The sequence below is a fragment of the Pristis pectinata genome, chromosome 28, assembly GCF_009764475.1.
Source record: "Pristis pectinata isolate sPriPec2 chromosome 28, sPriPec2.1.pri, whole genome shotgun sequence".
Classification (NCBI taxonomy): domain Eukaryota; kingdom Metazoa; phylum Chordata; class Chondrichthyes; order Rhinopristiformes; family Pristidae; genus Pristis; species Pristis pectinata.
In genome coordinates, this window is record NC_067432.1 from 29,032,334 (window position 1) to 29,046,654 (window position 14,321).

At 41.5% G+C, this 14,321-nt stretch overlaps 1 protein-coding gene across 1 annotated transcript in view; it reads left to right on the top strand.

The window, feature by feature from the left end:
* ccpg1 (cell cycle progression 1) overlaps positions 1-14,321 on the top strand; it is a 60,662-nt gene that overhangs the window by 34,479 nt on the left and 11,862 nt on the right. Inside the window, exons 8-9 of the mRNA XM_052040657.1 lie at positions 432-553; positions 2,136-2,261. Coding sequence (XP_051896617.1) covers positions 432-553; positions 2,136-2,261 — 248 coding nt within the window. The remainder of the gene's footprint in view (positions 1-431; positions 554-2,135; positions 2,262-14,321) is intronic.

A 14,321-nucleotide genomic window follows, 5' to 3' on the forward strand; every position in this document is an offset into this window, starting at 1 on the left:
CTCAAAAGAAATCCCTCTTCCTGTTTTTTTTTTAAAAATCTATTCCTAGAAATAATTATTTGTTAATGTGCAAAGTGCTTAATTTGTGTGCACTGAGTAAGAAATTTCAATTTTGCAAATAATTATTTGAAGCTGAAGGAAGTGAAAAGCTAAATGCTTGTTTAAAGTAAAAAGTTGTGATGACTTGACTGGGCAAGTTATAGCTAGTAAGATATCAACTGTTAGTTTGTATAAAGAAAATCTGAGCAAAGTTTGGTTGTGTATATTGTTTGGGTTTCATTATTGCATTTATTTCATCACTTGCATGTGATACATGTAAATGAGGGACCTTTTGTATTTATCTAGTAACCATCCAGTAATGCTTTAGTAAGGGAATATCTAAAAGTCTGTTTTTGATAGTGCGATGTATGTTTTGTTTTGGCTAATTGCAGGGACGACCCAAATACAGGAACAGCAGAAAATGGTAAAAAAACTCCACGAAGATGAATTGAATGATGTGAAGGATGATCTCTTTCAGTGTCAAAAGGATCAAGAGTCGTATGTAGATAGTAAGGTGGGTAGTAAGCAAACATCATTAAGCCATTATGATGCGTAGACATTGTGTGTAAACTTCCCAGCTGAAAGAAATCTTCAGTGTAATAAAGTCTCAAAATTGTGAAACATTGATTCTATTTTACTGGAATATGGAATGAGTAATTCATACCTGCATTCACTATTTCAAAAAACACATTGATTAGAGAACTGATGTACAAGTTCTGATACCATGTCCCAGTGAAACTATAACGTGTTGAATACTATTATGGCTTTCACTGTAATGTAACTTTCGAAATGTGTATGAATTTGTTGAATAGGTGTAATTGATGAGTAGTCCCTCTGGGAAAAACTTTAGGGGGAAAAATTGCAGGATTTAGAGACTTTTTTTGGTCTTTTGGGCAGTTGCATGTGTTTACATGTTTGTTTCTAATCCCTGTCAATTAAATTGTTTTATCCCCTTCCCTTCCCAGCTTCATCATACAATCTGTCCACCCACCAACCATTCATGCCAATGTATTCCCCCCTCCCAAGTTTGTGCTTGCACTGTTTTCTTCGCTATCACAACCAGATCCTCCTCACCACTACCCCAATCACCCAACTTCAAGCCCCAAATTATTAGGAACTCATGAATTCTGGCCTTACACATAGATAGTTGGTTGAGTCAGACAGTGGAGCAATAGTTTTTCTCTTGGAGCAAAGTTGATTTTTCCAGATTTTGTGAATTACAAAAGTTTTCCAGTGGCAGTTTTGCTCATTTAGCCTTGCTTATGAAAACACAGTTGACCTTAGTTGACTTTATCAAGTTCTGCAGCTATCTTTTCTCAAGAATAAAACATGTTCTTCCACTTAATGCAGAAAGTTGATCATATTTATTAAAGTACACTGTAATTTAAATAGTTGCTACTTCTACATTGATAACAACAAAGTCATTAGAATTACTGATTTAATAAGCAAGGTTTTAGCCTGAATGTATATTCTGAGAGAGGTTGAATTGGCTAGAAAATAGGAAGAATGAGTTGCTTGAATGTCCTGCAGAATTCCATTCCAAGGCTGAGGTGGGGGTTCTGATAGACCAGGGATACCCCTCAACTCGGTGGGAAAGTAGCTGTCCCAATAGGAGGCTGGGCACTTGAACTAAAAGAACCCAAAGGCTAGGATTTCAGTCAGCAGAGACCACCATTGGGAATATAAATAGAAACTTGTCTTGCTGCAAATCTTCCAGAGCGGAGACTTTAGGGAAAAGGAGGGGCAAGCCCCACCCAAAAGATTAAAAGATTGGTGTCCTTCTGGACAGTATCCTGGGCATAAGTTGTTTGTTTCCATCCACTCTACCAATCCCTACTGGAAGTAAATTAGGCTTGGTGTGCTGTCTGTGTAGTACATAATTTGATGACACTATCTATTGAGGCTCATTCTTAAGTAATCGTACCTTCAATGAAATCAACAGACAAATGGTGTTGTATGTAGGAGTCAATGTACTCAGGGAATGTAGAATGGAAGTTAAAGTTAGGGAAATAAGTAACATTAGCAAATTAATAATTTTTAATGAAAATGAACTTCATTGTCAGCGTTGAACTCATAGCTATCCTGTTGCAAATTAGGCTGGATCTGAGGAATTTTTGGAAGGCCAAAAGGAAGATCCTGACGTGCTACTTACACTGACAGAACAAATAGATAAAATGAGGAAGGAGAACGAGCAATTGAAACAAAAGCAAGCAGAGCTTCAGGTACTGATTGCTCTTGGATACTTGCATTGCTGTGCCTGATGAAGTATAGAGTGCAAATTATTTATATTCAAATTAGTAACATTATATATAAAAAAAACTGATTCAAATGCTGGATCTGCTCGTGTTTCCCTCAATTTTCCAGCTAACAAAGCTGAAGCTGTTTTGTGCTACTGTTCAGATAGAGAAACTATGAATAATTTGTGTATGTGAAATTAGCAGTTTTCTTGTCTGCTAATATTCATAAATGATGCATTCATGAGTGGATTGGTTTTCATAGTCCTTGATTCCTCTAAGTTAGTCAGAAGTCAGCTTTGTTATTCATTTTGAAATTCCTGATTCTCTTGTTCACTTTTTTTAAAATTGGAGAAAATTAATTTGCAGAACAATCTATCCATTCACTTTCAATATTCAGGGTTCAAAATATGTATTGAATAGCAATGCATGTCTGTACAGTACGTTTCATTTTAGTGAAATAAGACACAGCATCTTAATATTTTGAATTGTTGATATTTTTTTCTCTCTGGCACTTTATAAATTTAAACCTCTTTATCCCCACTTTTCTTTTCCTTTCCTTAAAATCAGTATGTTTCCAGAAGGATTCAGGCCCAGGACATCACCAACAATTTCAGCTGTGGAGACAGAAAACAAAACTTGGGAATAGGGAGAAAGAAAATGCAATTGTGAAGATGTATGGGAGGGGCCCACTGGTGAAGAGCAAGTTCTAGTGAGGGGAAAAATTAGAAGGAAGTGAAACAGTAAGAGCAGATTTGGGATTTTGTTCTGGACAATGGGAGATTAATCTCAGAATGAGTCCATTTCTGCAAAACGGGCTGGGGGGGAGGGGGGAGAAAACTTGGAATGTTCACCAGAAAATATCCAGAAAAGAATGTTAAGTTTTGCTGAAAAGTAGGAAAACTTGCAGTAGTTTTCAAAACAAAAAAAGCTCCGCGCTCCAATAAAATTCTAAAATAGAGTGCATTATATATGCATTTTCTTTAAAAAAAAGCAGTCAAGACCTTGAGCATCTGTCAAAAAAAGGTAAAAGCAGCAAATCTGCCATAAAATCCAGTACTTGTTGCAAAAATCCCAGAAGTGATTTCACTTGTCCACAGCTCACCAAAATTGGTAACACAGCTGGATAGGGTAGTGAAGAAGGCATTCGGCACACTTGCCTTCATAGGCGGCGACATGGAGTATAAGAGAGGGGACGCCATGTTGTAGCTGTACAAAACATTGCTTAGATTGCACTTGGAGGATTGCGTACAGTTCTGATCACCTCACTATAGGAAGGATGTGGTAACAATAGAGTGCAGAAGGATTTATCAGGATGTTGCCTGGAATGGAGGGCTGCAGTTATAAGGAGAGATTGCATAGGCTGGGTTTATTCTCACTGGGCCATAGGAGGCTGAGGGGAGACTATAAAATTATAATTATCCTAAGTATGAATTGGGATAGATTGTTGGCCTTTTTCCAAGGGCAGAGAAGTATAGTAGTAGAGGGCACAGTTTCTGTACTGTATGATTCTAAGCAAGCCCACAACGTATACAAGGCTTATTTTAGGAAAGGGCTTGCAAAGCTCACCATGCCTAGAACCCTTGCTATCATCTGGTAATCTCAATGGAACCCACAACATGCATTGCCTTCTCCAATTTTCAGTGCAAGTCTGGTCACAAGTCCACATTTGGCCAAAGAAACACAGAAAAGGCCAGGGTGTTTACCACAACAAAACACAGAACAACCACCATGAAGCACAAAAAGGCATCCATCAAATAAGAGAAAAGGATGTATTTCTTCTAAAACAAAAAGCCTACATTTGTCCAAAATCCCACACAGCAAAAAAAAGTGCTAAAGAGATTAGCAAGGCATCACAAAGTTCAAGAAAAACAGTAGGGATAAAAATTCACAATGTGATCCAGTAAATTAGAAGCAGTTAACACTGGTCACTAAGAGCTCTTAAAAAGTTCTGGGAAAGGATCAATAGTGTCTATAAGAAAGGTATTCAAAAAATTTGGTGGTCACCCAAAACAATCTGCAAAGAAATTGCACACTTAAACAGCCAGGTGATCTTGGGAAACTCAGTTACTGTTTAAGCCTTTATTGTTTTCTCCACTGCGCTCCCCACCCCCACCATCTCCCCCCTCCCCCCCACCCACCACCTCCCTTGTAAAATCTTCTGAATGCCAGATGCTTAATGGCCAGTGAATGCATTTAGAAATCAGTCTTAATTGAGAATTTATTTCCACTTCTGTTGTTTTTTAATCTCTTGTGTCAGTAACAAGGAAACAAGCAAATTTTGTAATATTCCAAGGATGGGTTGTACAAATTACATTTACCAGTTTACTACTTCAACTTCACATATAAATAAGCATTAATGGCTACATTTATTTGTCTAACTTATCCCATGTATACTCTTCCATGTAGCTATTAGGTGCTGCCATTGAAACCTTTCAAGATATTTTCAATGGGATTGTGGGGAAATGCTAGACTCTAGTGCCAATCATAACTGTGCAATAACTAGATGATTCTGTTTAGGATTGCTAATAATTTTTATTCATAACTGGAACATGCATATGTCAGTGCTTGGAGTCATTAGAGAGGAAACAAAATAAAATGCATTGAAAATGTTCAACTAAAATGATAGAAACTTAAAGGTTAAAGAATATTATGGTTGTTTTCATGCAGAAGTTTGGGCACCCCTGGTCAAAATTTCTGTTACTGTGAATAGTTAAGTGAGTAGAAGATGAACTGATCTCCAAAAGTCATTGAGTTAAAGATGAAACATTCTTTTCAACATTTTAAGCAAGATTAGTGTACTATTTTTGTTCCTTACAATTTTAGAGTGAAAAAAGGAAAGGAGCACCTTGCAAAAGTTTGGGCATCCCAAGAGATTTGAGCTCTCAGATAACTTTTACCAAGGTCTCAGACCTTCATTAGCTTGTTACGGCTATGGCTTGTTCACAGTCATCCTTAGGAAAGGCCAGGTGATAGAAATTTCAAAGCTTTATTAAATACCCTGACTCCTCAAACCTTGTCCCAACAATCAGCAGCCATGGGCTCCTCTAAGCAGCTGTCTAGCACTCTGAAAATTAAAATAAATGATGTCCACAAAGCAGGAGAAGGCTATAAGATAGCAAACCGTTTTCAGGTAGCTGTTTCCTCAGTTCATAATGTAATTAAGAAATGGCATTTAACAGGAATGGTGGAGGTCAAGTTGAGGTCTGGAAGACCAAGAAAACTTTCCAAGAGAACTGCTTGTAGGATTGCTAGAAAGACAAATCAGTACCCCTGTTTGACTGCAAAAGACCTTCAGGAAGATTTAGCAGACTCTGGAGTGGTGGTGCACTGTTCTACTGTGCAACGACACTTGCACAAATATGACCTTCGTGGAAGAGCCATCAGAAGAAAACCTTTCCTGCGTCCTCGCCACAAAATTCAGCGTCAGAAGTTTGCAAAGGAACATCTAAACAAGCCTGATGCATTTTGGAAACACGTCGTGTGGACTGAAGTTCAAAGAGAACTTTTTGGCAACAATGAGCAAAGGTATGTTTGGAGTAAAAAGGGTGCAGAATTTCATGAAAAGAACACCTCTCCAACTGTTAAGCACGGGGGTGGATCGATCATGCTTTGGGCTTGTGTTGCAGCCAGTGGCACAGGGAACATTTCACTTGTAGAGGGAAGAATGAATTCAATTAAATAGCAGCAAATTCTGGAAGCAAACATCACACCGTCTATAAAAACGCTGAAGATGAAAAGAGGATGGCTTCTACAACAGGATCCTAAACACACCTCAAAATCCACAATGGACTACCTCAAGAAGCACAAGCTGAAGGTTTTGTCATGGCCCTTACAGTCCTCCAACCTAAACATCATTGAAAATCTGTGGATAGACCTCAAAAGAGCAGTGCATCCAAGAATCTCACAGAACTAGAAGCCTTTTGCAAGGAAGAATGGGTGAAAATCCCCCAAACAAGAATTGAAAGACTCTTAGCTGGCTGCAGCAAGTGTTTACAAACTGTGATACTTGCCAAAGGGGGTGTTACTAAGTACTGACCATGCAGGGTGCCCAAATGTTTGCTTTGGGCCCTTTTCCTTTGTTGTTATTTTGAAACGGTGGAAATAAAGTAATCTTGCTTAAAATATTAAAGAAATGTGTCATCTTTAACTTTCTGCCTTTTGGAAATCAGGTCATCTTTTACTCGCTTAGCTATTCACAGTAACAGAAATTTTGACCAGGTGTGCCCAAACTTTTGCACGCCACTGTAAGTAGAGACTTATGGAGTCTTGGACTGAATTTTCCTCCATCACATTCAGGGTCATGTACTGGAACATTACATTTGCTTCACAGTCCATTAATAGACCAGATATGAGCCATTGTTTTGCACTTGCATGAACATTTTTTTTTCTTTTTGGCTACTGAACAATTTTGTGGTTATTTTTGTTCTAGACTAGAGAAGGATTTTAAATTTCTTATTTTCTTTAGTCATAATGCAAACTAGAGATTTGGAACCTGGTCTTTCTAAATGCATTTTGCACCTTAATGTTTTCCAAATAAGGATGTTTGTTTATTTCCCAATTATCTGCAATTTGCACTGTTCCTATGCTGCTGTGTCCTCATCAAGTCACTCCTGGATGACTTGCATTAATAAGGTGCTGATGCCCTCCCCTTCAGGCACCTACACTGTTACACTGCTCTTGTTTCCTATTTTGAAGAAAAATGTTTCCTGTTGCATTCTGAATTTCTTCAAAATATCCTGCCACCATTTTGTTTTTAAACTTTGCACAGCTTGAGTCCTAGTAGGACAATTTCATTTTCCATTTCATTTTATCGCCTCTCATTTCACTGTTGTCTGGTCTTAGAAACCATAGAAAAACTACAGCACAGAAAACAGACCATTCGGCCCTTCAAGTCAGTGCCAAAAGATTATTTGGCTAGTCCCATTTACCTGCCCCCAGCCCATACCCCTCCAGACCTCTCTCGTCCATGTATCTATCCAATTTACTCTTAAAAGTTAAGAGCGAGCCTGCATTTACCACATCAGATGGCAGCCCATTCCACACTCCCACCACTCTTTGAGTGAAGAAGTTCCCTGTAATGTTCCCCCTAAACCTTTCCCCTTTCATCCTAAAGCCATGTCCTCTTGTGCTTATCTCTCTTAATCTAGGTGGAAAGAGCCTACTTGCATTAACCCTGTCTATGCCCCTCATCATTTTATAAACCTCTATCATATCTCCCCTCATTCTTCTCCGCTCCAAGGAATAAAGTCCTAACATGCTCAATCTTTCCCTGTAACTCAACTCCTGAAGATCCGGCAACATTCTTGTAAATCTCCTCTGCACTCTTTCAATCTTACTGACATCCTTCCTGTAGTTCGGCGACCAGAACTGCACACAATATTCTAAATTTGGTCTCACCAATGACTTACACAACCTCACCAAAACATTCCAACTCCTATACTCAATACTTTGATTTATAAATGCCAGGATGCCAATAGCCTTCTTTACAACCCTGTCTACCTGTGACTCTACTTTCAGGGAATTATGTATCTGAACTCCCAGATCCCTTTGTTCCTCTGCACTCCTCAGTGCCCTACCATTTACTGTGTATGTCCTCCCTTGATTTGACCTTCCAAAATGCAACACCTCACACTTGTCTGCATTAAATTCCATCTGCCATTTTCTGGACCATTTTTCCATTTGGTCCGGATCCTTCTGCAAGCTTTGAAAGCCTTCCTAACTGTCCACTACACCTCCAATCTTAGTGTCATCCACAAATTTACTAATCCAATTTACCACATTATCGTCTAGATCATTGATATATACCACAAACAACAATGGCCCCAACACAGATCCCTGAGGCACACCACTAGTCACAAGCCTCCAATCTGAGAAACAACCATCCACAACCACTCTCTGTCTTCTCCCACACAGCCAATTTCGAATCCAGTTTACAACCTTTCCATGGATACCCATTGACTGAACCTTCTGAACTAATCTCCCATGTGGGACCTTGTCAAAGGCCTTACTAAAGTCCATGTAGACAACATCCACAGCCTTACCTTCATCTACTTTCTTAGTGACCTCCTCAAAAAAAACTCCCAAGATTTGTTCAACACTATCTACCACGCACAAAGCCATGCTGACTATCCTTAATCAACCCTAGGCTGTCCAAATACTTATATGTCCTATCTCTCAGAACACCTTCCAATAATTTACCCACTACTGATGTCAGGCTCACTGGCCTGTAATTACCTGGTTTACTCTTCGAGCCTTTCTTAAACAATGGAACAACATGAGCTATCCTCCAGTCCTCTGGCACCGCACCCGTGGCTAAGGACATTTTAAATATATCTTCCAGGGCCCCCGCAATTTCTACACTAGTCTCTCTCAAGGTCTGAGGAAATATCTTGTCAGGCCCTGGGGATTTATCTACCTTTATTCACTGTAAAGCATCAAGTACCTCCTTTTTGATCTCTGTATGTTCCATGACACTAGTGCTTGTTTGCCTTCCTTCCATATCCACGATGCCAGTTTACTGAGTAAATACTGATGCAAAAAAACTGTTTAAGACCTCCCCCATCTCCTGAGGCTCCACACATATACGACCACTCTGATCTTCTAGGGGACCAATTCTGTCTCTTACTAAACTTTTGCTCTTAATATACCTGTAGAAACCCTTTGGGTTTACCTTCACATTATCTGCCAAAGTAACCTCATGTCTTTTTGCCTTCCTGATTTCTTTTTTTAGTATTTTCTAACACTTCCTATACTCTTCAAGTACCTCATCCATTCCTAGTTGCCTATACCTGCTATACACCTCTCTTTTTCTTAACCAGCTCACCAATATCCCTTGAAAATCAAGATTCCCTATGCTTGTCACCTTTGCCTTTAATCCTGACAGGAACATACAAAGTCTGCACTCTCAAAATTTCGTCTTTGAAGGCTTTCCATTTACTGAGCACATCCTTGCCAGAAAATAACTTATCCCAATCCACCCTACCTAGATCCTTTCTCATTTCCACAAAATTGGCCTTTCTCCAATTTAGAACCTCCACTTGAGGACCAGACCTATCCTTATCCATAATTATCTAAACTAATTGCATTATGGTCATTGGACCCAAAATGCTCACCTGCACATACTTCTGTCACCTGACCTGCCTGGTTCCCTAATAGGAGATCAAGTATTGCATTCTCTCTCGTTGGTACCTCTATATATTGATTTAGAAAACTTTCCTGAACACATTTGACAAATTCCAAGCCATCCAACCCTTTTGCAGTGTGGCAGTCCCAGTCAATATGTGGAAGGTTAAAATCCCCAACTCTTACAACTTTCTGTTTCTTACATCGGTCTGCTATCTCCCTACAGATTTGTTCCTCCAATTCTCTCTGACTATTGTGTGGTCTATAATACAACCCTATTAGTGTAGCCACACCTTTCCTGTTCCTCAGCTCCACCCATATGGCCTCTGTAGACGAGCCCTCCGGGCTGTCCTGTCTACACACAGCTGTGATGTGTTCCCTTACCAGTAATGCCACTCCTCCCCCTTTCATCCCTCCCCCTCTATCACGTCTGAAACAACGGAAGCCCTGGAACATTAAGCTGCCAGTCCTGCCCCTCCTGCAACCATGTCTCACTAATAGCAATAACATCGTAATCCCACGTGCCAATCCACGCCCTAAGCTCATCCGCCTTACCTACAATACTCCTTGCATTGAAATAGATGCACCTGAGAACATTACTATCATGTACAAACCTTTGATTTCCGTCCATACCTGCAGACCTCGCACGATCATTTTCCTCCTCACTTTCCTCTCTAACACTCTGGTTCCCCTCCCCCTGCAAATCTAGTTTAAACCCACCGGAGCAGCACTAGCAAACCTACCTGCAAGTATGTTAGTCCCCTTCCAGTTCAGGTGTAAACCGTCCCTTCGGAACAGATCCCACCTTTCCCTGGAACAAAGCCCAATTATCCAGAAACCTGAAGCTCTCCCTCCTGCACCGACTCCTTAGCCACGTATTTAGCTGCATGATCCTCCTATTCCTAGCCTCACTAGCACGTGGCACTGGTAGCAATCTTGAGATTGCAACCTTGGAGGTCCTGTCCTTTAACTTTGCACCTAATTCCCTAAACTCTCTTTGCAGGACCTCTTCCTTCTTCCTATCCATGTCATTGGTCCCAACATGGACCACGACATCTGGCTGCTCACCCTCCCTCCAGAGAATATCAAGAACTCGATCTGAGATATCACGGACCCTGGCACCAGGGAGGCAACTGACCATCCAGCATTCTCGATCTCTCCCACAGAATCTCCTATCTGTTCCCCTAACTATTGAATCCCCTATCACTACTGCTCTCCTCTTTACCCTCCCTCCTATCTGAGATGGGGGTCCCACCTCGGTGCCAGAGACTCGACCACTACAACTTGTCCCTGGTAGGTCGTCCCCACCAGCAGTATCCAGAATGGTATACTTATTGTTGATGGGAATTGCCACAGGGGTGCTCTGCTCCTTCTGTCTAATCCCCTTCCCTTTCCTAACTGTCACCCAGCTACCTGCCTCCTGACTTTTAGGTGTAACTATCTCCCTGAAATTCCTATCTTTGTCTGCCTCAACCTCCCAAATGATCCGAAGTTCATCCAGCTCCAGTTCCCTAACACGGGTCTTGTAACAAGTCCCTCTCAATAAACCATGTTGCCAACATTCTTGACCTTGACTGCCTTTGTCCTATCATGACCTCTATAATCTTGACCACATGTTTTCTAGTAACTGCATTATACATGTAACCGATCACCTCTGTCAAGGGGGACATGTTACCTTGGATTACTGCATTATTAATGTCTCCACTCTAGTCTGTGGCCTTCCGTTTGCCACTATCTCTGCCACTGCTCATCTCTGCCTTTGATGCCCTCATCCCAGAAAAACTTTACTGTTTCTCATCCATGTTATTCCCCTTCATGTAGCAGCCCCTGTCTTCCCTTGAGCCATCAGCACATCTGCCTTGACTGATTAGACAGTGTAGGACCCACTTCTATCCCTAGTTTACTACTTTAGGATAATCTTGTAGAGAAAGTAATCCTATCTTTTGTCTACTACCAGCCATCTCCATATATTCTAGTCTTCCTTCTGCTCCTTTCACCCTTGTTTCATACAGGTGCAAGGAGCTTGTGGATGTATTTTGTTATTAATTTTGAAACACAGATGCTTTTGCTCAAGTGAAAACTTCCTCTCCTTCCCGTTCCAGTGTGCTTGTACATCCATCTTTTCATTTTTATTATTTTTCACGATCTTTTCAGGCCCATCTCCACGAGACCCACTTCCTGCACTCAATTCCCATTAACATACTGTTCCATCACCTTCCATTCCTGGACCCCATGCTGCCTAATGTTATGAATGATTTCATTCCTCATCTTTGAAGACAACTGCTGTCTCTCTAACTCTTTGTGTAACATTGGTCTATGGCAATATAATAGAAACTGACCCCGTGCATTTCCACAGAACCCCTCCACCTTTACAACACAATGTTTGGTCCCTCCATTGCATTTGTATCAGCAGGTTTCTTGGATGAGTTTTAGTTTCTTACATATAAGTAGTGAGAAGACTGAATTGAACATCTTTAGGCCCTTCTTCAAATTCCATAAGCCTCAGCACATGTTCCATCTCCTTTACTGGCCATTTTTTTAAAAATCAAACCAGCTTTGGCAATTTATTCCTTCCAAAGGTTAGCTTGCATCCTTGTACCTCCAGCATATTATCCCTCCTACATCCTGCTCCATAACAACACCCCATCTGCTACTGAAACTCTCAGATCTGGATTTGTCACTTGTGCTCTCCTCTGCAGCCTCTTCTGTAAACTTAAGCCTCATCTGTAAATAAATTCCATCCCGTGTCTCTTCTACATTCTGATCACCACTGGTTCCAATTTAAAATGTGTATCCTGTAGTTTTAAATCCCCTTATGACCTCCCCCTTCCTTTTAGAACAACTCTTCATTCCTCTAATTCTGGTAGCTTATGCATTCCCCTTTTTATCATTGGACAGCTGGCTTCAACAATTTCAATCAAAATGATGGCATTTCCTCTTCATTCTCCACCCAAAACCACTGTGTCACGTCGTAGAGCTAAGTGTCATAGAGTCGTACAGCACGGAAACAGGCCCTTTGGCTCAACTCATCCATGGTGCAGGAGGGAGGGTTTTAGATTTCTGGATCATTGGGATCCCTTCTCGGGAAGGTGGGACCTGTACAGAGACGACTGGTTACACCCGAAACAGAAGGGGGCCAATATCCTTGCGGCTAGGTTTGCTAGGGTGGTTTGGGAGGGTTTAAACTAGTTTGTGAGGGGGAAGGGAACTGGAGGAGTAGGTCAGAGGAAGAAGGGAATGGGGAAAAGTTAGATCAAACAGGTAGAGGGGCTTTGGGGAAGGAGAAGCAGAATACAGGCTATAAAAGTAGTAAGGTAGATGGACTGAAGTGTGTTCACTTAAATGCAAGAAGTGTCAAGAATAAGGGAGATGAACTGAGGGCTTGGATAAGTATGGGGGACTATGATATCGTGGCTATTACTGAGACGTGGCTGACGTCAGGGCAGGAGTGGATATTGAATATTCCTGGTTTTCGGTGTTTTAAGAGGGATAGGGAAGGGGGGAGAAGAGGAGGAGGGGTGGTGATACTGGTCAGGGACACTGTTATGGCTGTGGAAAGGATGGATGTTGTAGAAGGATAATCTCTAGAGTCCATATGGGTGGAAGTAAGGAACAAGAAAGGAGCAGTTACTCTACTAGGAGTATTCTATAGGCCCCCCGGTAGCAGTAGAGATATAGAAGAGCAGATTGGCAGGCAGTGTTTGGAGAGAAGCAAAAATAACAGGGTTGTTATAATGGGAGACTTCAACTTCTCAAATATAGACTGGAACCTGCTTAGTGCCAAAGGTTTAGATGGGACGGAATTTGTTAAATGTGTCCAGGAGGGATTCCTGACGCAGTATGTCGACAGGCCGACTAGAGGGAATGCCATGCTAGATCTAGTTTTAGGAAATGAACCGGGACAGGTGAAGGATCTATTGGTGGGTGAGCTTTTGGGGGACAGTGACCATTGCTCCATAACCTTTAAAATTGTCATGGACAGGGACAGGTGCAGAGAGGACAAGAAGATATTTAATTGGGGAAGGGCGAACTATGAGGCTATAAGGAGAGGACTTGGGAGTGTAAAGTGAGATGTCCTTTTTGAAGGGAAATGTACCATGGAGATGTGGTCGATGTTTAGGGATCTTATGCAGGTTGTTAGGGATAAATATGTCCTGGTGAGGCAGAGAAGGAATGTTAGGGTGAAGGAACCGTGGGTGATGAGAGAGGTGGAACGACTAGTTAGGGAGAAGAAGGTAGCATACATAATGTATAAGCAGCAAGGTTCAGACAGGGCCTGTGAGGAATATAGAGTAGCGAGGAAGGAACTTAAGAAAGGGCTGAGGAGAGCTAGAAGGGGACGTGAAAAGGCATTGGCTAGTAGGGTTAAGGAGAATCCCAAGGCCTTTTTCACGTACGTGAAGGGTAGGAGGATGGCTAGGGTAAAGGTAGGTCCGATTAAAGACAAAGGTGGGAGAATGTGCCTGGAGGCGGCGGAAGTGGGAGAAGTTCTCAATGAATACTTCGGTATTCACCAAGGAGAGGGGTCTTGATGACGCGGAAGGGAGTGCGGGTAAGGGTAATGTTCTTGAGGTTGTAGATATCAAGAGAGAGGATGTGTTGAAGTTGTTAAATAATATCAAGACAGATAAGTCTCCGGGGCCTGACGGGATTTTCCCCAGGCTGCTTCGAGAGGCGAGGGAGGAGATTGTTGAACCACTGGTAAGGATCTTTGAGACCTCGTTGTCCATGGGGATGGTGCCGGAGGATTGGAGGGTGGCGAATGTTGTCCCCCTGTTCAAAAAAGGTAGTAGGAATAGTCCAGGGAATTACAGACCAGTGAGCCTTGCATCTGTAGTGGGTAAGCTGTTAGAAAGGATTCTAAGGAATAGGATCTATGAACACCTGGAGAATCATGGACTGATTAGGGACAGCCAGCATGGC